The sequence below is a fragment of the Mesoplodon mirus genome, assembly GCF_964341445.2.
Source record: "Mesoplodon mirus genome assembly, chromosome: 2".
Taxonomy (NCBI): Eukaryota; Metazoa; Chordata; class Mammalia; order Artiodactyla; family Ziphiidae; genus Mesoplodon; species Mesoplodon mirus.
Genome location: NC_138977.1, coordinates 167,536,087 through 167,561,138, shown reverse-complemented (window position 1 = coordinate 167,561,138; position 25,052 = coordinate 167,536,087). Strand labels below are relative to the sequence as shown.

At 41.9% G+C, this 25,052-nt stretch overlaps 1 protein-coding gene across 7 annotated transcripts in view; it reads left to right on the top strand.

The window, feature by feature from the left end:
- LDB2 (LIM domain binding 2) overlaps nt 1-25,052 on the top strand; it is a 406,071-nt gene that overhangs the window by 326,873 nt on the left and 54,146 nt on the right. For all 7 annotated transcript variants that reach the window (XM_082631218.1, XM_082631219.1, XM_082631216.1 and 4 more), the window contains exon 5: nt 1,294-1,377. In XM_082631218.1, the coding sequence (XP_082487344.1) occupies nt 1,294-1,377 (84 nt within the window). The remainder of the gene's footprint in view (nt 1-1,293; nt 1,378-25,052) is intronic.

Sequence of the window (25,052 nt, the reverse complement as noted above, 5' to 3'; positions counted from 1 at the left end):
TCTTCCAGTCCTCCGTCTATAAAATGGGTATAGTAATAGAGCCTGCCTCAGAGGACTGGTTTGAAAATTAAGACACATAAGCACTTAGGCCAGTGCCTGGCACATAGTAGGACCTCTGCAAGTATTTGTGATTGGCTATCAGCAACAATGGCCACGATGAAAGCAAAAATATCCTTCCGTGGGTTTATTATCGTCCTGTCTTCCAACTGCAATGTGAGCTCCTTGAGGTCGACCACAACTATTTGATGCATGGCTACAGAACCAGCTCTTCCTGGAACCTGGAAAGGCTTCAATAAATACCAGTTCCATGTCCACAAAGGATCCCCTTTCCAGAAATTGACATGAAAAGTGACAAGCTCTGACTGTTTCTCCTGCATTTTATTTATATACACAAAGCCAGTTGGTTGTATCACTGTGAGGAAAATTAAAGTAAAAAAAAAAGAATAAATTAAGGTGTTGGTATAACCTAGATGGTCTCATGAATGCAGATGTAGAGACAAAGGGATGTTTACTTAAGATTTCCTCTGTTTAGCAACAGTTTATATTAATTAAAAAAGAAGAAAAGACAAACAGAAAGAAAGAGCATCAACTAAGAGACACTTTACATTGGAATCCAGAAAGAATTTTCATTTTTTTCTTGTCAAACTGAACATTGGGGGTGGCCCACAAAACATTGCATCGTTTTTTTCTGTGGCTGATACTTTGGAAAATATTATGCATACCCTTGCAGTCCTGCAGGATGAAAATTGTTGAAGACATCTATTTCTAGCCTCTGCTTAATGAGAAGGAGAGTTAGAATTTTTTAATATATGTGTATATTTCACGGCAGTTGCAAAGTTTTCACATTTAGTCCTCGGCTCCAAGCTGTTAAAAACAACGCTGTCACAACACGCAGCAAAGGCCAGTCCTAAAGTATGGCTCTGCCAAATCCAGACCACACCTTCCCTCGGGGCAGGGAAGCGGCAGTGCCAGGGACCTTGGAGGTGTCCTGGGTGGACTTAATGACCCTCCTCCTGAAGACACAGGGCCTCTCACAGAGGAAGTAAAGTCAGTTCTCCCATCTGACTCAGTTTGATTCTCCCCGGCAATGGGTCTTGCACCAGTAATCCAAAAGTGTCCTTAAATGTTATATGCAAATGTCTTCAAAATGTAAATTAAATTATCTCCAACAGCCTACCCCTCTGAGAAAAATTGACAAGGTGCAGATTGTATTTCTTAGCAGCTGTAGCACAGTCGAGGACTTTGTTGGTACCATCTTACAGGGATAAAATATATGATTTTTTTCCTGTTTAGGCACAAGATCCTCAGGTCCTGGATCAGCTGTCCAAAAATATCACCAGGATGGGGCTAACAAATTTCACCCTCAACTACCTCAGGGTAAGACCAATGGGTTGATTATATTTCCTGTTGAGTTTGAATTTAGAGGTTTATATGTATCTTGAGCCAAGGAATTAAAATGAGGTAATATAGCAAAATACGTATATCTTTTTAAAATTTATTTTATTCAAGTACAGTTGATTTACAGTGTTGTGTTAATTTCTACTATACAGCAAAGTGATTCAGTTATACATATATATACATTCTTTTTCATATTCTTTGCCATTATGGTTTATCACAGGATATTGAATATAGTTCCCTGTGTTATACAGTAGGACCTTGTTGTTTACCCATCCTATATATAATAGTTTACATCTGCTAATCCCAAACTCCCACTCCACCCCTCCCCCACCCTTGGTAACTACAGGTCTGTTCTCTATGTCTGTGAGTCTGTTTCTGTTTTGTAGAAACAGAAAATTCATTTATGTCATAGTTTAGATTTCACATATAAGTGATATCGTACAGTATTTGTCTTTTTCTGACTTACTTCACTTAGTATGATAATCTCTAGTTCCATCCATGTTGCTGCAAATGACATTATTTCATTCTTTTTTATGGCTGAGTAATATTCCATTGCATGCATGTACTACATCAACATTTGCAAATGTTGATGGACATTTAGGTTGTTTCCTTGTCTTGACAATTGTGAATAGTAGCACAATATGTATGTCTTATACCACAGTGTGTGTGTGTGTGTGTGTGTGTGTGTGTGTGTGATCAACAGATGATTGGGTTTAATTAACAAAAAGCATCAAACCTAGACTTTGTCAGTGTTGAGCTTCTTCTCTCTGTTTGTATGACTCCTGGAATAAATTATTCAAAGGCTAGCAATGTCTCTTTCATAAAATGCTTTGGCACTATGTCCCTTCTGATTGTCTCAAGTTTCCAATGTGCTTTTGTTGAGTTCACAGCCTCTTTTTCTGTACCCAGGGGCCAGTCACCTATGAGGAGGCTCGGTGTGCCCTCCAGAGAGAGTCCCTTGAAGAAATTCACCTCGGTGCTATAACACAGACATTTATTTCTAAGGCTTCTTAGGGACTCTCTGTGTAACATGTAACAGATTTTCTGGTTTAGATATAAAGTGAATTTTTATTTTAAAAAAATTAAATGTTAGGCAAAACTCTCTGCCCACATAACGCTTACAGCCTCCGTATTTGGTCTAACAGGGTAACATATATCACACTGGTTTTTAGTGTGGAATGGCAGTCATCACATTGCAAGTAGAGGATATGGTTTCCTTCATAAAGCAAGCATTGTCTTCCAGAGTCAACACAAAGGCAGTGGCCACAGTCCACATTCCTTTGCCTCTGAGTTGCTGGCTTCCTTCACCACTGTGATGTAGCAGACCACTTCTCCAGGGCCCGACCCCATCATAATGTTTATGCTATTGTTTCTTTAGCCTTAAGTGCAGGTTTGTGAATTTTGTTTTGTATTCACAATCCTCTAAGTACAATCATGTTTGCATACATTGAAATGCTGAAATGTCCTGGCCAGACTTCCTCCTCTGTAAGTGAAGAATAATTTGGACAAATGTTTCCAAGTCATGCCCTCACTGCAATGTGCCAGGCACTGGGCAAGATGCTGAAGATTCAAAGACAAAAGTCGTTGCACCTGTTATCAAGAAATGTCTTCCTATGAGAGTCAGACCCATAAAGACAGAACATTATATGCAAAATGGTGAATACCATGATAGAAGTTTCCAGATGAAATTATGGGAGTACAAGATAGACATTTCAGAAGAATCAGTCAGAGAAGGCTTCATGGAAGAGATAATGCCTGTGTAGTGTGTGAAAGAACGAATAAAGTTAAACCAGAGAAAGGAGGAGGAAAGACATTTCCATCAGAGGGAGCAGAAGTTAGGGGATGGAATTCCAAGCAGTCTGTTGATGCTGGGACATGAAGGGAGTTGCCAGGAGAAATGGGAGAGAGAGTTAGTTGGGAGCCAGGTCTTGGAGCAACTGGCTGCCTGGGCTACAGGGCCAGGAGCCTCTGAAAAGATTAAACACGAGGATGGCAGTGTCCCCTTCTTGGGTGAGCGAGAAGAGTCTCTTTCTATTCAATTTAGATGCCCCAGAGCCAAATCCAGACGTGGCAAAAGCCAGAGTCAGCTTCACTTCCTACCGCCTCACCCCCAGCATACCCACCACTTTGGCAGCCCTGAGCCAGGGCGTTCTCCACTAAACAGCCCCCTGGTTCCTGCTCAGAGGAAAACCGGAATCTGCCCAGGAGGGTGTATCCAGAGGGGAGTGCTCCCAGCCAAGGTAGCCAAGGCTATGTTCTCCTAAACCTCCAGGCTCTGCATTAAGAACTGTTCCCCCGTGGGGCTCCTGGCACAGTGGGAGTGGGTAGCAAGGTCTGGGCAAGTGAGGGTCTGCATTGCCGTTCCAGCCACAGGAATTCAGAAGGATGCCCTACACTGCTGGGCATTTCTTCTTGTCAGGAACCAGGAGAGATTTAGTTTAAACCATCTGAACATGCCTCCCCTTAGGCGGATCAAGAATTTCCACACTATGTACCCTCAGCTGACCTCACATAGGAATCTGGGACTTTGGAGTCTATCCTAGACTTGGTCGCTAACTCTCTGCTGAGACCTTGGACAAATCCTTTATTACATCTTTTAGCTGCATTTAACACAGAGAAATAAAGGCTGAATTTCCCGCACCCTACCCGCCCCCCGCCCCCAGTTGCTCTTATTGTCATCAGTAAAACTGTGGCCTTCACCCTGGGGTCAACAAGGCCCACTGGTCCCCACATCTGCAGTTCTCTGCTTCCAGCCCACAAAGAGTGAGGACATCACACATGCAGAGGGGGAATGACACAGGGAACCGTGTATGGTTTGGGGCAATAGAGAGTAGCGTTTCCAAGGCTACCAGCTGAAGTAGCTGCAGGCTCTGCTGTCTGTACACGTCCTGACGTAGCTGGATGTCACAATGGCCCACGTGCACCAGTACCTTCCCCAAAAGAGAGCTGGCACAGATGGTGTAAGTAAAGTCAGTCACCCAGCTTTAAGCCCCCAAATGGCAGAACCAGGACTTGAACTCTAGAATCTATGTGTTTCATGGCAAAACTGCTGCCTTTCTAGTAAGAAAGTAGAATGATAGTTTTTTTTTTTAATTTTTGTATTGAAGTATAGTTGATTTACAATGTTGTGTTAGTTTCAGGTGTACAGCAAAGTGATTCATATATATATGTATATGCACACATATATTCTTTTCCAGATTCTTGTTTATAGATTATTACAAGATATTGAATATAGTTCCCTGTGATATACAGTAGGTCCTTGTTGTTTATCTATTTTATATACAATAGTGTGGATCTGTTAATCCCAAACTTCTAATTTATCCCTCCCCCCTTCCCCTTTGGTAACCATAAGTTTGTTTTCTATGTCTGGGAATCTGTTTCTGTTTTGTAAATAAGCTTGTTTGTACCATTTTTTTAGATTCCACAAATAAGTGACATCCCGTGATATTTGTCTTTCTGTTTGATTTAATTCACTTACTATGATCATCTCTAGGTCCATCCATGGTGCTGCAAATGCACTATTTCATAGAATGATGATATTGATAGGAATTGGGTCATGTCTTTCCTGCCTTGATGGGGGAGTCAGCGTCTCTCACTGGGTCCTTAACCTACTTCGCCAAAAGTAATATCAGCTCCTGGTATGGTTTAATGGGAGAATTAAGTAAGACAATCCACGTAAAGGGCTTAGCCCAGAGCCTGGGGCAGAAAGTACCCAGTTAATACTTATTAATAAATATTGTCATATTTATTGAGTACCTGCTGGGTGTCCACCATTGTTCTTCATACTGGAACCACTTAGAGCAACATGGCATCTGGCTCTCTTCTCTCACCCTGGTCCTCCCAACACTACTTGATTTCCCCGGCTCGTGCATCTTGGTTCAGTGGCCATTTGTCTTTCTTGCCTCCACTCACTCCATCACTTACTCATCTATTGATTGCTTCAGGACACTTACTGAGCCTGTTCTGTCTTCCTGGCTGTGTGCCAGATGCTGGGCCTTCATCGTGGAGACCTGGCCTCCTTCCTAGGGTCTTGCTCACAGGCTGATGGGCAAGGCCGGCGGGGTGAGGTACGCTACAGCTCCAGGGAGGCATGCTGACATGGAGGGATGTGCAAGGCCCGTGGGAGCCCAGGGAAGGACCCATGGGTCTCGGGAAGATGGTCAGGATAGAAGCCAACCTCCCATCAGCAACCCCTCTGGGCAGCTGTGAGCCACTTGGCAAATCATGGCTGAGCAGATTTTCAAACTCAGAATCCAAATCCAGGACACACGGGCTTCCATGATGAGACCTGGCCTGGTCAGTGGTCGCTAAGAAGGAGAAATAAAAGTTATTTCTTCATTTTAGAACCAGAATCTAAGATTTCCCTGGTACTCTTATCACCTACTTTTGTAAGACAGTTGAGCAGTCAGAAAAACCATTTATTTATAAGAATGCTTTAAAACCTGGAGCTCCCCCATCCTTCTGAGGAACTCAGCCTTTGTCTCAAGCCTCAGAAAGTCAGGTGAAGTGTTGTTTAAATAGAGTTAATGAGGAACTTCAATAACTATGCCCAGTATCTGAAGAAGAGGTCAGACGTTTTATGTTGACAAATATTAATGCAAGGCCTTCTAAATCAGTAGAAGAATTTGAAGAATCAATGCGTCCTGCTTTGGAAAGGAGGAATGGAGATTTTAAATACTCCAGACATCTGAAATTTCAATAAGCTTTATCTTTCATGAAACAAAATTAAGCAATACAGAAGGTAAGCAATTATAATCACCTAGCTTTGCCAGAACAAGTTCATTTATTCCCAAGAAATTCCGAATCACTCTCAGGGCAGCCTGCCTTCAGGGAATGTGCAAAGCCCAGCAAGGCGGCTCCCCTGTTTGGAGGAAGGAGCCTGCGAAGCACAGCAGCCCAGCTCCAGAGCTTGTGAACACAGATGATGATGCTGGTGCTCCGGGCAGCACTCTGCTGGGGACTCTGGGGACCTGATGCTTTTGAAGTGACCACAGAACAGCCATTGTCATTTGATTTGAGTTGTCAAACTGCCTGCGTTCCCTCGGGCACATCCCAGCACATCAAGGTTGGAGGTGCACGGTGCTTGGAGGCCAATGGCTGGTTCACTGGCCCCCGAGGAGCAGAGGCTGGAGGTGGCCAAGCAGAGATGATGCCCTGACCAGGTGTGGCCTCACTTCCTCTGGAGGCCGCTGTGGTGACCTCAGGGAGGCCAGGGCTTACTGACCGAGTGTCCCTGTGGTAGTTGTCTGGGCTGGGGCTGGGGCTGGGAACGGACCTGCAAAGTGAGTGGCTGTTAGGCATCCCAGAAACCGGGTAGTGTGTTTCACAAAATGTGCCCACCGTCTCCTGGAGAGGGAGTCATTTCCTAACGTGGGTGTGATGGTGCCCCTCAATCAGTGCATTCTTGTGAGGGAACGAGAGAGGGGAGAAGATGGTGGGATTTCAGGAACGTGTCCTTTACCATGTTTGCTGGACACAGCAGTAGGCCCTCCTGTCCCTGGTATTCCTTGAAGAGGGCACAGGAAGGCCGGGTGCCCTTGAAGAGGCATCGGGACAAGTCCAAGTCAATGAGACCTGCCCGTGGTGCCTCATCAGCTCCCCCCAGATCCCCTTCGCCCATTATTCACTGTTTATTCCACAAGCAGCTATAAAACACCACTCGTGTGCCAGGTCTCCAACACCCTTAAAGAGATCACTGCCTGGTAGGGGAGAAAGAAAAAACATGTGCTGGGAGAGAAATCTGTCCGGGTACAGTGATGCACATAATGCTAGCTAACATCACTGAGCACTTCCTGTGTGCCAGGCATGCAGCTGTGCTCTGTGCAGGGAGTCTTTTTTTTTTTTTTTTTTTTCTTGGTACGCGGGCCTCTCACTGTTGTGGCCTCTCCCGTGCGGAGCACAGGCTCCAGACACGCAGGCTCAGCGGCCATGGCTCACAGGCCCAGCCGTTCCGCGGCATGTGGGATATTCCCACACCGGGACACGAACCCGTGTCCCCTGCATCGGCAGGCGGACTCCCAACCACTGCGCCACCAGGGAAGCCCAGGGAGTCTTTTTTTAACACAACAACATTACAGGACTCCTGTTAGTCCTATCTTGCAGATGAGGAAACTGAGGCACAGGGAGGTAACTTCCCAAAGTCACAGAGCCGGTGAGTGGCAGAGAAGGGATTTAAACCCACGGTCTGACTCCAGGTACAAAGGATGGAGAAGTTGTTGGACGGCGGGTGTGGAAGGTATAAGTCTTCAAGGAGGAACTGGCCCTTGAATTGATTCTGAAAGATGAGTAGATGGTCCCAGACAGACAAGACAGAGGGTCAGCCATGAGCAGAGAAGGATGCAGAAAGCTGGGGGGCTGGGGGAACACTAGACAGTTCCACATGGCTAGAATGTAACTTTTAAGTTTGTTTAAGGAGTTTGGGGCTTCCCTGGTGGCGCAGTGGTTGAGAGTCCGCCTGCCGATGCAGGGGACACAGGTTCGTGCCCTGGTCCAGGAAGCTCCCACATGCCGCGGAGCAACTAGGCCCGTGAGCCACAACTACTGAGCCTGCACGTCTGGAGCCTATGCTCCACAATAAGAGAGGCCACGACAGTGAGAGGCCCGCGCACCGCGATGAAGAGTGGCCCCCGCTCGCCGCAACTAGAGAAAGCCCTCACACAGAAACGAAGACCGAACACAGACATAAATAAATAAATAAATAAATAAAAATTTGAAAAAAAAAAAAGGAGTTTGGGTCCAAAATGTACAGCTTAGCTGAGTGCTATAGTTCTAGAGAAAGTTTTGTCCTGGAAAGAGCATGGCATGGTCCAGGGAAGCATCTCATGCTGAGTCCTGGGCTAAGGGGTCAGACAAACAAGAGAATGTGTCAGAGGACAGCCACTTGCTAGCTTTGTGACCCTGGGAAAGTTACTTGACCTTTCTGAGCCTCTTTCCTTATCTGGGAAATGAGATGTAACACCACCCTCGCTGGATTCCAGTGAAATAAATTCATGTGGCGCTCCCTTCTCTTTGCCAAGTGCATTCTCGTAAAGGTCTCTGGTCCTTTCTCCTGGGTAGAATCAAGTCTTTCAGGTCTCTGGTCCTATCTCTTGGGTGGAATCAAGTCATTCACTAGATTCCCCTGTATTCAGAGTTATGAGAAGAGCTCTCGTGGGTCAGCACACCCAGGAGTCTCATCCTTCTTTAATTCTCGACTTTCATTTCATCAAAGTGAAAGCCCTTTCTAACTCAGGGTTTGAAATTGCCATCATTTCAAATTTCTCATATGCAGTTCTTATATGTGAATGTTTACTGTATGCAGAAACTGTTTTCTTTAAATAGGTTTAAAGAATAAGACTTTAAAATTGAAAACGAAGTAATTGACATCTGTTCCATTTCCTATCCCATAGAAAGAATGAGGGTTGGTAATGCAGAAACCCTGTCGGTAATCATTTAAAGGAAACCGCCACAAACCTCTGGCTTGGCCATGAATGGAATGTGCCATTTTCATTCATCTCCCATCAACAGCAGAGTGGACAATCCTTGCCCACTGGATACTATAGGGACAACACTTCTTTATACCTTGAAGGTTTGGGGTAGTTTGGCTTTGTTTTAAAATTTTAAATCAATCATGTAACCAAGAGACTTTTGGGGTGGCATCTACTATGTTCCAGGCTCAAAAGGGCCAGGGCCAGGGTGTTTATAAAAATGGATAAGGCACATTCCCTTTTGCGGGGAGTTGAAGACACTGTTATAAGTAGGTCTGCTTTCAGTTCACATTGTCCAGCCTCAGCTGGGGACCTCAGGTCATCCCAGAGTGTTCCTCCTCTCCTAATAGCCTGAGGAGACCCATCCTTGTTGATCTCAGCAGGTGACTTAACTTGGACTTGTTTACAGTTTCTAGTGCCCTCGTCAAGTGCTCTGCTTCTGACTTTGGCACTCTAGGCCCTCCATGATGGGGCCTCTGCAGCTTCCCGGCCTCGTCCCACATCCCTTCCCCATCTCACATATCATCCTGTGGCCACACAAACCGCCTGCACTTCCCCGAACTCGTCATGCCCTGTTGCTTCCATGCCTTGGCACAGTATGGCTCACTGCCTGCAACACTGTTCCTACCCTTCCCTTCCATCCAGTTTTCCCAGGCTAGCTTCTCCTCATCCTTCAGGACTCATCGTCCATCATCTTCTCTGAGAATCTCTCTCTGACTCTCAGTGGGAGCAGCTGCCCCTCCCCTGTGCCCCTGGTGCTTTGCACACATGATCTCCTGCTCACCTCTTGGTAGGTCCTGCATAAGAATTGTCACTCCATGCATCTGTCTCCTGTGCTAGACTGAGAGCAACATAAGGTCAGATTATCTTGTATTTCTAGGGCCTCACAAGGTCTAGATCATGATAAGCACCCAGTAAATGCCTCTTGAATGGATGGTTGGTGGATGGGAGCTTGGTAAATGGAAGACTAGATTTTGAATGACATACACACACCAAAAGTAATAGAACTCGGATGAATTCACCTGCCATACAGTATTTAAAATTAAAAAAAAAAATGTGTGATTCATTTTCAGAGTCACTACCTAGAACTTCACCATGAAATCTAAAGAGAAGTAGAGTTGAATGCATCAAGGAAATGAAAGAAACATGGCATGGGGCCTCCAGATCGCTCTAGTGTGCAAAATTCCCACTTAAAATACTCAGACTTCCCAATGTCAAATTTTTATTCTAATACCACTACTTCTACTTGCTCTGAATCAGCATTTAATTTTCACTCTAAGTGCCATTATACCCTTCTCATTATTTTGGAAATGTGTTCTTTCAGATCTCGAGGACACATTTCCTAATGGGAGATTATTTTTGCCTATTTTCTTTGGCCAGCTTTTCCTGATGCTTGGATACACAAACGTTTTTAAGCATTATGTTTAATGCAACTGTAAAACATCTTATTATCCTGTATCCCCGCCAAAAGATATTTTCTCTGTGTTTCCTCTTACTCTTTATCCATCTAATATGCATAATTTCTGCATAAATGTAATCAGTATACATACAATTTCTTAATGTTATTTGGTAAACACTTTTGCATGTTTCTAGATAGTTATCATATCAGGCATTTATCATTTATCACCCTACAAATATTCCAGGGTGGGGCTAACTAAACCGTTTCTCTAAATGTTGAGAAGTCATATTCAAGTTGTTGCTGTCATTAATACCATTCCTCTAAGGGCCCTTGCCGTGTCCTGCTCTCAGTGGTGTTCTCTGCAGAGGCGGAGCTGTGGAGGCCATGTGGGTAAGAAAAGCAAATGTGCTTCAGATTCAGAGAAATGTGGGTTCAGACGCTAACCCCCCTACGACCCATAACAGCCTTGAACTAGTCGTTTAAATTCTCTGAATCCCACTTTCTTCATCTGAATATCAGGAAGAATAATGTATCACAGGTTGGCACAAATTACATTTTATAAGATTAGATGAGTTACAAAGTAGAAGAGCCTGGCACACAGGAGGAACATAATAAACGCTAGTCCCCTCCTGTGCTGTCTAGAGCAGTGGATCAGGGCTCCAATTTCACTTTTGCCACTTTCTCCTTCTATGATATTGATTAATAACTGCCTTAATTTCTTGGAACCCCAGTGTTCTTATGCCTGAGTGATTACGTACATTGTGAATCACAAGAACTGAATCGCAGTCGAGGGTTAAAACGATCATGCATGTGAAGAGCACATGTAACTTGAAATGACTACACCAGGAAGCCAAGTCTCATTCCGTTTATCAACTCCTATACATTGGTCATGGCCTTGAATTCTACACTGAGATTCTGAAGCCAGATGATAGATCAGAAAAAAAGAGAAGTGATAAATGAATGACATCTGCCGAGGAGGGTGGCAGGAGGGAGTCTGAGGCATGTGCCGTATATTTGAAACCCCCTTTCCAATACAAAGTATAATCATTGTCACTGGGTGTTTTCAATACGATTTATAACCTTTTGTTGTTGTGATTGTTAAATAAATCTACCCCTTAAAAAAAGCAGTGTCCTCAACTGGGAGTGAAAGCACTGAGTTTTCACGGGAATGTTTTTTGATCCTATACCTTTAATTTCCCAAACCAGTGAAAATTTTTGTTGTTGTGACTGTTACATTCTAAAGAACATTGGTCCCTGCATGTAGCTTCTACAGATAGCAAAAGAATATTGTCCAGTGTCTGGAAGAACTGAGCAATTAGCTTTGGAAAATGACCCTCAACAGAATGACATGATGTGACGACCTCTTGAAGTGGCTGTGGCTGGTGAGCATTTGGAATCCTGCCAAGGTTTTTTATGTTTGTTTTTTATTTTTATGAGGCTTGACTGCCAGCCAGGATATTTTCCTTGGTTTTTTGACACGAGAAAGGATTACAGTCCAACCCCCGTTCCTATCTAAATGCCAAGCCAAGCCTGAGGATGGAACAGGATCCTTGCTCAGAGATTGAGATGAACCAGTGTTGCTGGCAGTCACCATAATTATGGGCTGGCACCTGTGCAGACCGCTGACCGTTCACACAGGCACACCAGCAGCACACTCTTACTAAACACTGAAGTTGGTGGCGGGGAAAGAACCATCCCAGCAAACCTCCGGGGCTTCCCACAGGGCCTTCATGGTATGAACCCTCAAAAAGCCCACAGCCTAAAACGTGCTATTCGCTCCGTGGTCCCTGGATCCCTGCAGATTTGCAAACTGTTTGTTACCAGTTTGTGATAAGTCCAGAAAACGAGAATTAAAAACTTTAAAACTACTGTAACAGTCGGACATCGCCAAGACATCCAAGTTCATGCAGTGGACTCAACCCACTGACCGGGCTATAGAGCAGTTTAGGTGTGATTCAACTCCCGTGGTGCGTGGCCACCAGTCAAGTGCTGGGAGCACACGTGACCCACCATTGGACAAGCACTGGCTTAGAGCACTGGTCATGAGTTGTATTCAGAGACCGTTCAGAACCACCATGACCATCATAACACCATTAGTTAGCCTGGAACTTCTCGGTTTCTCAATAAAAGGATGAGACAGGAATTATTATCCACATTTTACAGATAAAAATCAGTCAGTGCCTAAGGTTGCGAAGCTGGTCCTGGCAGCAGTGCTTCCCAGGGCTCAGGCCTGCCTGTTCCCCAAGCCCCCTGCACACCCAGTCTTGGTGAGGACAGTCTCCTTGGCCTGGGCCTGCAGGAGAGATGGTGCTTTAAGAGTGAGGAATTTGGCCTCTGAAACAAAGCTGTCCCACCTCATTCTGATTTTTCCACTCCTCCTCCCCTTGGAGAAAGGCTCCATCTGAGTGAAGTCAAAGAAAGGCCTTCTGAGCCATGAGAACAATGCACACATAGAATGAGCAAAACCTGGAACACCCGAAGGGAACTTTTAATTGCATTTGGAGATGGAAAAGTAGTACACGTGACCACATGATAAGGGAATTAAAGCAGTTAACTCTTAAAGAAGTAAAATAACCATAACATAGAGACAGCCCAGTGTCCAGAAAACAGTGATTTCTAAAGTCAAGCCAAAAGAAACGGCTATCAGAACATTAAAAGAAAAAATTACACACACACACACACACACACACACACAGTATTTTTACAGAGCAGTCCTAACTGAAAACAATTTCAGAGCCACCCATGCTTCTAAAATTCTTGGCCTTAAAGGTACAAATAGGGCTAGGATTAAAGAAAGTAATTTCCCAGTCTCGGCACTAGAGAAAGAGAAAGAAATTGTTGTTTAACAAGACGCTGAAAATCAGGGGAGATGGGAAGGTGGGAAATGGCAGTCTGGGGGGAAATGGCTGAGGGATTGCAAAGTGAAGTGCAGGACGGAGCCCAGAATTAATGGTCCTGAGAAACAGCCTTCCTCATTGTCTAGAATGGGTAAAAATTGTGTGTCAGGAAAATTCGGGGCAGGGGGCAAGGGGAGAGCTGTTTGAATTTATTTTAATTTAAGAGCACAGGCAGGGAAGTAGCCTGAAAAGTGAAAAGGGGCTAGTAGGTTTCACTGTGTAGCGATGAGGCTCGAGACCTTTCTCTGTGCCCGGTCTCTCTTGTTCTCTAACTTTGCCTGGGCACCACCTCAGTGCCCACAGAAAACTCACATTCCTTAGAGATAGCAACTGTTATTAGATGACCTGACCTCATCACTTGTCCCCAGCAGAGTTCAAGGAGCAGAGCAGGTAGAAAAGAAACAAACTTGTGGGGCTTCCCTGGTGGCGCAGTGGTTGAGAGTCTGCCTGCCAATGCAGGGGATACGGGTTCGTGCCCCGGTCTGGGAAGATCCCACATGCCGTGGAGCGGCTGGGCCTGTGAGCCATGGCCGCTGAGCCTGCGCGTCCAGAGCCTGTGCTCCGCAACGGGAGAGGCCACAACAGTGAGAGGCCCACGTACCGCAAAAAAAAAAAAAAACTTGTGAAAGCGGGGAAGACACATGAGGTTAAACTCTCCAGTCCTTATCTTCATAAATCCGCTTGGGAGTGGCTGGAAATGTGAACCATAATTAAGAGAAAACAAGTAAATTTTAAAGTGTCCACCATGCCCCTCCCAAAGAAGAGGGGGCAGTGAACTGCGATTGTTGAGTACCTACTATGGGCAAGACACAAACTTGGCTTTATTTAATCCTTACGACTGGTTTGGGAGGTAGGTGTTCATGGCCTCATTTTACAGAAGAAACAGATTCATTGCGGTTCCGGGACTCATCTAAGGTCATTCAATGGGTAAGTCGCCAGGCTGGATGGGATCCCATGTTGACCTGGTGCCCTGTCCACAGTCATGCTGCAGAAATGTCACCTCCTAACAAGAGCTGGGTTGAAGATTAGGTCAGTCATTTCCACTGAGATGACCAGGCTGTTTTGCCAAATTGTCAACAGAAAATTATCAACAGACAATTGTCAACAGATGCCATGGATGGAGAGCACAGAACACTTAAGCACAGGGAAGCCATTGGCCTGCAAGGCCTTATGTGTTCTGACCTCCCTAGCTTCGTCTCATCACAAGCTCCAGTGCCCTGGCCTGATTTTTGCTTTCCAACCTATTAAGTTCCTCTCCAGGGCCTCTCTACTTGCTCTATCATATCATTTATCTAGCTACGGACCCTTGGGCAATTTTCTATCCTTTCTGTGCCTCGATTTCCTCATCAACAAAATGGTGATAATAATAGTCCCTTACCTCAATGGGTCATTGAGAGGGTTAAATGAAATGGTACTGGTGGTTAGAATAAAGCCTGGAATGTAGTAAGTCCTCAGTAAATAACATCATCATCGTTGTTGTCGTCATCATCCCCACTGCCTGGGATACTCTGCTACAAGGCTGTCTCACTATTAGTCAGCTCTCAGGACACGTCACTTCCTCCAAAAGGTCTTACCTGATCAGCCAGTTTAAAGTGGGCTCCCCACCTCGGTTATTTCCTGTTGCCTCCTTACCTGGCTTATTTTCCTTGTAGCATTTTTCATCAGTTGAATCGTCCTACCTAATCATCAGTTTTATCCTTTGGTTGTTTCCCTGTCTCTTATGCCTGTCACTGGAATGCAGGTGTTTTGAAAGCGGGAATCTTGTTTCTTCTTCCCTGAATAGAGAACCAACCATTTTAAGCCTACTCAACTTGAGATGTGCTCCTTGAGAAGCTGGAACTTTTAAAGAGCGAACCATTTATAAAATCCCAATTCCAAGTTTTGCCTTGGAATATGGAGGACACTTGTGTGAAGGCTGTTAACCATCCTTGACACCATAGACTGAGCGCCTGTAGCACTTTCCTCTAAGGATTTGATGTTTTTATTTGCAATTATAAACAACCTGTCAGTGAGGGTAGGGGAGGGATGTCATTAACTTTATTTGATAAATGGTACTCATCTATCAAACAAGGGAGATAAGCATGACTTCTAAGGACTTCTAGTCAAGCATTCTAAAAAGAAGGAATACAAAGTAGAAATATTAACAAATACCACAAATAAAGTATTAATAAATCCCATGTTAGAAATGAGGAAACTAAACCCAAGAAGTTCAAGGCTGACCCAAATTCAAGGCTACCTGCCTATTAATATAGGATAGTTTCTGGCTTTCTTTTTGTCTCCATTTGCAGGACTCGTTCACATCCATTCAATTCACAAATGTTTACTGAGCACCTACTGTGTACCTGGGTCTAATCTGGTCCCATTCAATCTATAAACCTTTACTGAGCACTTACTGTATGCTTGGGTCTATTCTGGTCTCTAGCCAGCGGATTCCCTATTTGACACTAAATTTTTCTGTGCATGAGAATCTCATATATGTTTCTCCTGATTTCTTTAAAACTTTTCCTAGGCCAATCATAACATAAGACTGGAGGTCTACCTGAGAAGGCAGCTAATTTTTCCCTCATTTCTTGCCTGTTTCCCAAGCTTTGTGAAACAAGGTAGGGATGAAGTGATGCCTTTTCAGTTCAATACTGCCGTAGATCATCATGGAAACTTTTGACACAAGAGCAGAACTGAACTCCAGAAATTTCACAATGTGGCTTTTATAGAAAAAGTATCTGTAGTCTTAGGAATTGATCAAAGAAGTTGTTTTCCTTCCTTCCTTTGTCAATGTCCCTCTTGGGTTCTGCCTATGCTTTAGCTACAGAAGGCATTTGTGGTCATCTATTCATATTCTTGAAACGTTTTACCATGAGGGGGAAACTTAAGTGGAAAAATCAAAGTTTTTTTGATGTTAATTAACAGAATTTACAAACATATGCAAAATGGTAGCAACCCTACAATTTACGCATAACCTCTGAGTTTTGGGACTCTTGGTATCTCACTCACAGATGGGAGGTGGAAAGGACAAGTGCTTGCTTTGGAGAAATGTGAACCGTATAGTCTTACCATTGAACAGGGGCCATGCCCTGGCAGTGGGTCTTGGCCATTGTCAATTCCCTCAATACCAGTTGTGTTGCATTGGTTAGCACTGGCTTGCAAAGCAGAAATAGTTCCCCTTTTGTAAAATGGGGTGGGTGTTGTGATAACACCTTCAAAGTTTAAAGAATGTGTGAGGCCACTTATACTAAAATGCTTTGTAAGCTGTAAGGTTCTTTTGCAAAACAGGTATCCCTCATTCACTATTCAAACCTTCAATGTCCAAACTCTTCTATTCCTAATTCAGGATTAAATGAGTTTTGAAAAAAAAAGTTAAATAAATTTTTCCTTATCCAGTTCAAGCCTACTCGCTATCCAAAACTCAGGAACTAAATTGATTCATGTAGTTCAGTATCCCCATTATTCCAACTCATTCTCTGAATTCTCACTCTCCAAATTTGGAAACCAGGTAGGTTTGGATGTCAAGGAATAATTAAACAAATGGCCACCATTATTCTCACTATCGAGTACAGTCTTAATTTACATAGAAGAAAGTAATTTGGGATTGAATTGTATGAAATTGCTCTTTTTGCAGGTCAAACCCTGTTAAATATTGGCTATTTCTTATGGTTCATTCTAATATTTAGGGACAGGGACCCCCATATCCAAGATAGATAATCACTTGACTCCATGATTTTTCCATTTTCCACCATCATCATCCAATTCCTATTTAACGTCATAATAGCAAACATAAGAGCCATTTATTGCCTGGTGACGTTGTGCCAGGCACTGCAAGTCATTTAATTAACCCTCATTAAAAACAATTATATTTTGAATAGATAACTTATTCATATATTGCAAAATTCAAAAACTGTAAAAATCTTTAAAATATATACCTTTTACACCTAGTTTCAACCTCTTAGCTCTCCTTCATAGAGGCAGCCAGCATTGCCAGTTTCTTGCATTTTCTTCCTGTGATATTCTATGCATATACTTAAGCATATACTGCTTTAAACACACACACACACAGACACACACATACACGTGTGTGCAAATGCTAATATACTATTCATAAGGTTCAAAGTGTTAAGCAGTGACACTCTTTAGAAAAATGGCAGAGATATATGCTAAAGAGGTATATCACTCTTTAGAGATATATCATAATTTATTTTATAAGTCCTGTATTGATGGACATTTAGGTTGTTTCTAATCTTTTTCTATCATTAACAATGATGTGCAAATATCTTCTTGTATTTGATTTTATACAGCAGCAACTAAAAGACTAAATTCGTAGGAGAAATTCCTGGAAGTAAAATTGCCAGGTCCAAAGACACATACATTGTAATTTTGATAGATATTGTCAAGCTGTTCAACATAGAGGTTGTACCAAGTTTCTGTTTCCCCAGCAGCACATAAAATGAATATTTTCCACACTTTTCAACAACTGAAGATTATCAAGTTTTTCTATTTTCCAATATTATAGGTGAAAAATGGCATCTCATTTTCAGTGTAATATGCCTTTCTCTTATTACAAAAGAGATTTATTATCTGCTCATATACTTAAGAGTCATTTGTATTTCCTTTCTTGTGAATTTGTTCATATAATTTACCCATTTTTCTTTTGGCTTGTTCTTTTCTTATATTTGAAAGAAGCACACACTTTGTTGTGATATATAGTTTGTGGGGCTTTTTAAACTTTCTATACGTTGGTTTATCCTTGATTTGGTTGTATTTTTTATGTTTTTTTTTTTATTTTGTTTTATGGGATTTTGTGTGTGTGTGTGTGTGTGCTTGTGTGTGTGTGTTAGGTGGAGCAGTATTTCCCCTATGTCTCCAGTTTTGTGTTTTGTATTTAGTATTAGCCCTCTTTGAGCTCATAATAATAAAATATATTTCTCTATGCTCTCTAATGCCACTTTTAAAAGTTGGGGAACTTTTTATGTTTAAATAATTGATCCCCATGGAATTTGGGGGGTAAAAATGTGAAGCCCCTATTTAATTACTCAGTTGTCCAAACACACTTTGTTGATTAATGCATATTGTCCCCACCAATTTGAAACACCAGTTTAGCATATTCTGCTTTGCCGTACCTATTTGAGTCAATTTCTGGACTGTTAACTTGTCTTTATATTCTTTATCCAACACCACACTTTAAAAATTACTTTTGCTTTACAGTATAATTTAGCACCTAGTAGAATTAAGATAGTATCATCATTTTTCTTTATAGAATTCTTTTTTTTTTTTTTTTTGCGGTACGCGGGCCTCTCACTGTTGTGGCCTCTCCCCTTGCGGAGCACAGTCTCCGGACACGCAGGCTCAGCGGCCATGGCTCACAGGCCCAGCCGCTCCGCAGCATGTGGGATCTTCCCAGACTGGGGCACGAACCCGTGTCCCCTGCATCGGCAGGCAGACTCTCAACCACTGCGCCACCAGGGAAGCCCAGTATAGAATTCTTAAATCTTTATTTTTTCATATAAACTTTAGAATTAGATTATCTAATTTAAAAATAAATTTACTGGTATTCTATTGGAATCCTATTAAATTTACTGATTAACAATAGGGGAATTGCTATCATTATGATCTTTGGTCTTTCTATCCATAATTTTGGACAGCCTTTCCAATATTAAGGTCCTTTTTGTGCCCCTTGGTAATGTTTTGAGGTTTTTCTTTGTATGTATATATTGTATGTCCATATGTATGTGCATTTTGTATACAGATACAGATATGTATCTTCCATTTCTTGATAACTTTGCACCTACATCATCTGTTTTCTGTTCATTATCACAAATATAATCTTTTATTCCATTTTATAGTTTAATTGGTTTACTTGTTTTTATAAAAGTTATTGATTTCTATGTATTACTTTTATTCCCAGGCATCATATATAATCTTCTTAATATTTATAACAGCTTTTTTTTTTTTTTTTTTAGTGTATCCTCTTGGGTGTTCCATCTAAGTTACATCATTTGTAAATGATGACTATTTTACGAAGTCTTTTCCAATTTTTATGTTTTCTTTCTTTCTTTTCTCTAATTATATTGGCTAGTACCATCAGAAAAGTGTTAAATAATAGCGAGGATAATTAACATCCTTATCTTGTGTCTGACTTTAATGGGAATGCGTCTAGATATTTTCATTAAGCAGGATGATGGCTTATGATTTGAGATAGATATATTTCTCACATTAAGGTAATATCTCTCTATTCTTATTTTATTAAGAGCTATTTAAAGAAAAAAATAGATATTGAATTTTATCCAATGTATTTATAGTGTCCAAATAGTTGATATTATTTTTCTCTTTTTATTATTATGATTAGGTATATTAAGAACAATAACTGGTGCTTATTTGGTGCAATTACTATCCAAAGCAGTATTCTAAGTTCTTTACATGTATCAGCTCATTTCACCCTTACCCAATCTAGAACTCAGTATTATTAGTATTTTCACTCTAAAGTTAAAAAAACTCACATTCACAGAGGTTAAGTAACTTGAACAAGATCAGACAACCAGTAAGTGGCAGAGCTGAGAGTGGACTCATGTCGATTCCTTGTGTGTAAACACTATGCAAAGTTTCATTTTGATAGGTTTCTTAGTAAATCATAATTTCATTCTTGGGACAAATCCCACTTGTTCAATATGTATCCTCCTTTTATTGGGTGACAGATTCCATTTACTAATATTTATTTACAATTTCTGCATTAGTCTTAAAAAAATTCAGTTAAAATTCTATTTTATATGATGTTTTTGGCTGTGCTGAGCCTTATTGGTATCCTGGCCTCATGAATGTTCTGCAAATATTTCTCTTTTTTTTCTTCTTCCAGGATAATTTAAATGGCATTGAAGTTACTTGCCTTTTAAAGGTATTGCAGAAGTCCCCTATGAAACTACCTTGGCCTAATTCCCCTATGAAACCATCTGGGCTTGGGGTGGTTTTTCTTTTTTTTTTTGGAGCAGGGCTTTCTGATACGTTTTAAATTTTTTCTAGATAATTGGTCTATTTAGTTGGTCCTGACTTCAATACAGTTTAACATATGGGAATAATATACATTGAATGAATAAAACTTATGAATGTAAAATTACAATCACAGTAAGGTCTAGAAAAGAAAAGAGGAGCACATGTCACAAGAGAGAAAGTAAAAGTCATAAGGGATGGAGATGGAAGGTGGGTAGAGGGGAAACTCTCCCAAAATGAATAAAGACCCTTTGTGGGCAGGGAGCTTTTATATATTCAAGGGACTAAAAGAAGTTTAATGTAGCTGGAACCCAAACAGCAAGAGGGGGAGCATGGTTCAAACTGAGGCTGGAGACACGAGCTGGGCCCCTAGATTGTTAAAAACTTTACCCTAAATCATTGCAAAGCTGTTGAAGGTGAAGAACATAGAAGTGGGTGTATATGAAAGATTTGAGGGTAGAGAAGTTAGTACATTGTGGTGATTAGGTAGGATAAGAAGTGTGAGGAAGAAGGAGGTATCAACTATCTGTCTTGTTTTCAGAACAGGCTGGATGCTGGTTTCCTTCACTGAGTAGGGATTGGAAGATTTTGTGTAGGGTGGGTGTGGAGGGTTTGGGTGTGGTGAGACACTGAGTTGGTTTTTTTGGTTTGTATGTTTGTTATTTGATATGTTGGATTGGAAGGCATTTGAGACATGTAGATTGTCACAAGGTGATTGGATATAAGCTGTGAGTCTTCTGAATATCTGACTACCTGATAATTAAAACCTTGAAGATCATTGTGAAGAATGAAGCCCATGAAGCAAGAAGAAAGGGAAGACAAGATGTTAATTCTTGGAAAATTCCATCAATTGAGCATTTGATCTATTTTGCTACCCATTGAGATTCCTTGTCAGAGATTCTGTGAATTCTAAAAGGAAGAATGTGGAGAGTTTCCAAAAGAACATCCCTGACTTGGGGTCTTCAGGGAATCCGTAAATGTCTCTCCTTAAGGAGATATTTGGTGTCCAATGTCAGGTCTAAAGTAATGTGACTGCCTTCTAGTTTTTCTGTTTTGCTGTTTTAGAATCTCTGAGCAAATGTTTTTGAATGTTTTTAATAACACTGTGCTTTGTAATTCGGTACGTGCACCCAAAGATCCTCTTGAAACCTAACATATAAGTTTTTAATACAAAAATATATATATATATTTATATATATATATATATATATATATATATATATATATATATCCCCATAGGACCTTGTTATTTATTTTATATATAGTAGTTTGTACCTGCTAGTCCCAAATTTCCAATCCATCCCTTCACCAACGCCTCTCCCCCTTGGCAACCACAAGTCTTTCCCCTATGTCTGTGAGTCTGTTTCTGTTTTCGTAGATAAGTTCATTTGTGTCATGTTTTAGATTCCACATATAAGTGATATCTATGGTATTTGTCTTTCTCTTTCTGACTTACTTCACTTACTATGATAATCTCTAGTTACATCCATGTTTCTGCAAATGGCATTATTTCATTCTTTTTTAAGGCTGAGTAGTATTCCATTGTATATATGTACCACATCTTCTTTATCCATTCATCTGTCAATGGATGTCAAATTGGTGTGTACTTCTAATTAAGTAAATTCCACCTTGGAAAAGAACACATAGTTCTTTTTGTGAGTGAATATAATAAACTCACCTGTCTGAGAGATCTCAGAAGCCTTCCCTGAGAATGTGATGCTTGGACCAAGTTTTAATGATGAGTTGGTTTTAACTAATGGAGAGCAGAGGAAAAAATTTATAGACTTGGGGATCAATCTTGACTAAGACTCTCTGGCAGGAAGAGGAAGGAGGTCAGTGGCTGGAGAGAGGAGTTAGATGGAGGATGATGTGAGCTTACATTGGGGTGGTAAGGAACAGGAGGCAAGAAGTGGTTGGTGACCAGTGACAGAGATCCTATAGGCCATGTTTCAAAAGGCTTGATGCTAAAGGAGGAGACCATAATCTAAGCAACTGCTTATGCATCAGGAGTGTTATAGTAAAACTAATACCAATTGTTCTGTGGGCTCAGAGGGAGGAACCATGTTGTTGGAGGATCAGAGAAAGCTCCCTGGTAGAGGGCATTGAAACAGATGTTTGAAAATGAATAGAAGTTTGGCAGTCAAGGAAGGAGAGTATGGCCATTCCAGGCAGAGGGAATGTGCTAAGGCCTGGTGCTGTGGTCTGAATATATGTGTCCCCCCTGCCACAGCAAATTTGTATGTTGAATCCCCCAAAGGTAATGGTATTAGGAGATGGGGGCTTTGGGAGGTGTTTAAGTCATGAGGGTGGAGCCCTCATGAATGGGATTAGTGTCCTTATAAAAGAGGCTCCAGAGAGGTCCCTAGCCCCTTCTACCATGTGAGGACCCTACAGGAAGAGTCAGCAGTCTGCAGTCCAGAAGAGAGCCCTCATCAGACCATGCTGGTGCCCTGATCTTGTACTTCCAACCTCCAGACTGTGAGAAATAAATGTCTGTTGTTTACAAGCCACCCAGTCTGGGGTATTTTGTTACAGCAGCCTGAATGGAAAAGATACCTGGAAACATAAAAAAACATGGTGTATTCAGAAGGCATGAAATACTTATGTGTGGTTAGAGTGTGTATGTAGTGTGTATATGCGAGTGTATTTATGTACACATGTATGCACACATGTCCACCTGCAGGGGGACCAGGATGAAAAGTCTTAAAAGATGCATTTAGAAATTCAGGTTGGGGCATTAGCAAGGTAGCACCATCTGCCATACTAAGGAATCTGGACTATCCCATAGTCACTGAGGTCTTTTAATAGGTGAGGGACCTCTTATAAACTCATATTTGTGAGTTTAGAATGATATTTCTCTTAACTCCACTGACTATTATAGTAATCATTTGGGGAGGGGCCTGCTAAAGCTGCAGATCCTTAAACTATCCTAGACCAATTGAATCAGAACCTTTGTGGGCACATCCAGGCATTGGTACATTTTAAATCTTCCCAGGCAATTCCAATGTATAGCCAGACTTGAGAGCTAGTGGTTTAGAGAGATGCCCTGGCTGCTTGGCAGAGATTAGAGTACAGGAAGGAGATCAGGAGGCTTCCATAGCAGAGAAGGGTGAGGTCTTGAATAAGGTGGCACCAAATGGGAACTGAAAGTAGGGGTTGGGTTTCAAAGACATTCAGGCCATTGAATGACAATAATAATAACAGACATCAGATTGGATGTGACTGGAAGGGTGAGAAAAACTCCCAGTTTCTAATGGTGGTGTCATAATCCAGAAAGAGTGGTGGCTAAGAGTTGAGGATATGGTTAGGAATCCCTGCTCAGCCAATTTACTAGCTGGAGGGGGAGGGGGGGCGATACCTTAGGCAAATCACTTACTCTCTCAGGCCTCAGTTTGCTCGGATATAAGATGGGGATAATAGCAGTACCTGAATGAGCTAATTCACACACGAAGGGCTTAGAACTCAAGCTGATGCATCAGGTGCCATTTACAAATGCCAGTTCTTTTCTGTTAAGAGCAGCTGAGGCAAAGGCAGGGTGATTTTCAAGAAAAAACTTAAACCCAAGGCCAACGTTGGGAAAAGGAGGTTTCTTCCACTCTCAGGTTCCGAAGTACAGCTTCACCTGTACTCTACTGGCTGTGCAATCTTGGTCAAGGCTCAAAACTAGAAATACCTCTCTGTGCCTGTTTCCTCACCTATAAAATGGAGATCATAAAAATATTTTGTTCTCAGGTTACTGGGAATAACCTGCCAAAGGAAAATCCCTCTATGCCTACCTAGTGCCTGAGAAGGGCTATTTCTTGCTTTGACGTGGTTCTCCAGAATGCATGGAGATTTGGAGTGATGTTTGTCTATATGAATGTGTGAGTGATTGATATGCTGGGGACTGACCACACTTCCAGACAATGAAGGAGCCTGTCCTGATGTGGGGTCGGTGCCTTCCACCTCCTGCACCCTCCTTGGCCAAGCCTGTCTTGTGTCTCAGGCTGTTAAGTTGGACAGGACCCTTCTCAGCCAGGTGAATATCACCTGCCTGTAGAGATCCTGTCCTTGTAACTGTACATATTTTGTATTTCCAGTTTGTTTGTTCTCAGTCATCTAAGTCCAGAGAATATCAACAAGAGACTTTGGAAGAAATGTTTGTCAGTTGTGGTACAGAGATCGTTGAGAGAGGTCTGTGATTTTGCTTTGATTTGGTCTTAAAACAGTCAGCTGATGAGAATTTTGTGTTTCAGAAAGTGTCACCTCTGAAATAGGAGAAATTGTGGCATTTGGGTGAGTGGCGGTGACACAAAGATGAATAGCAGAAAGCTTGGTTTTAGAAGCATCTCTCTGATGCAGACTGTTTGCAGTCTTATGGTATCCTTTGTTTCACAGATGTGCCAAGCAGCAAATAAGAAAGAAGAAAAAATCCTAAGTAGTTAGAACTGTTGAATTCTAGGGAAGAGAAAATGTTTGGATATTTTTAGGTTGTTAGGGGTTTTACTTTAAGAAAAAAAAAAACCTTTTATTAATGAAACTATAATTGAGTGTATTAGCTAAGAGTTGGGAAAATTCTCAGTAAGATAAAATTCAAATGCATTGGGATAATAAAGATTGGGATTTTTTTTAATGCTTTGCACGCACTCTTAAGACAGCGCCATCAGAGATACATTGATTAATTCATTGATATAGTCAAGTAATATTTCTGTTTACTGAGCATCGTTTATGCATCAGGCCCACCAGTGTAAAGTTCTCCATCGCTGCCTTCAAGGAACTGAAATAAGTACCAAAACTATAATACAAGCTAGTAAGGACAAAGCTGAAGCAAATGGAAGATCTCTTTTTCAACAATCTACCCCAGGACCTAGAAGAGGGTTATAAATAGTTAAGCCTCAGCAAATAGTTGAAAGGATGAATGAATGAACAAACGAACACTAC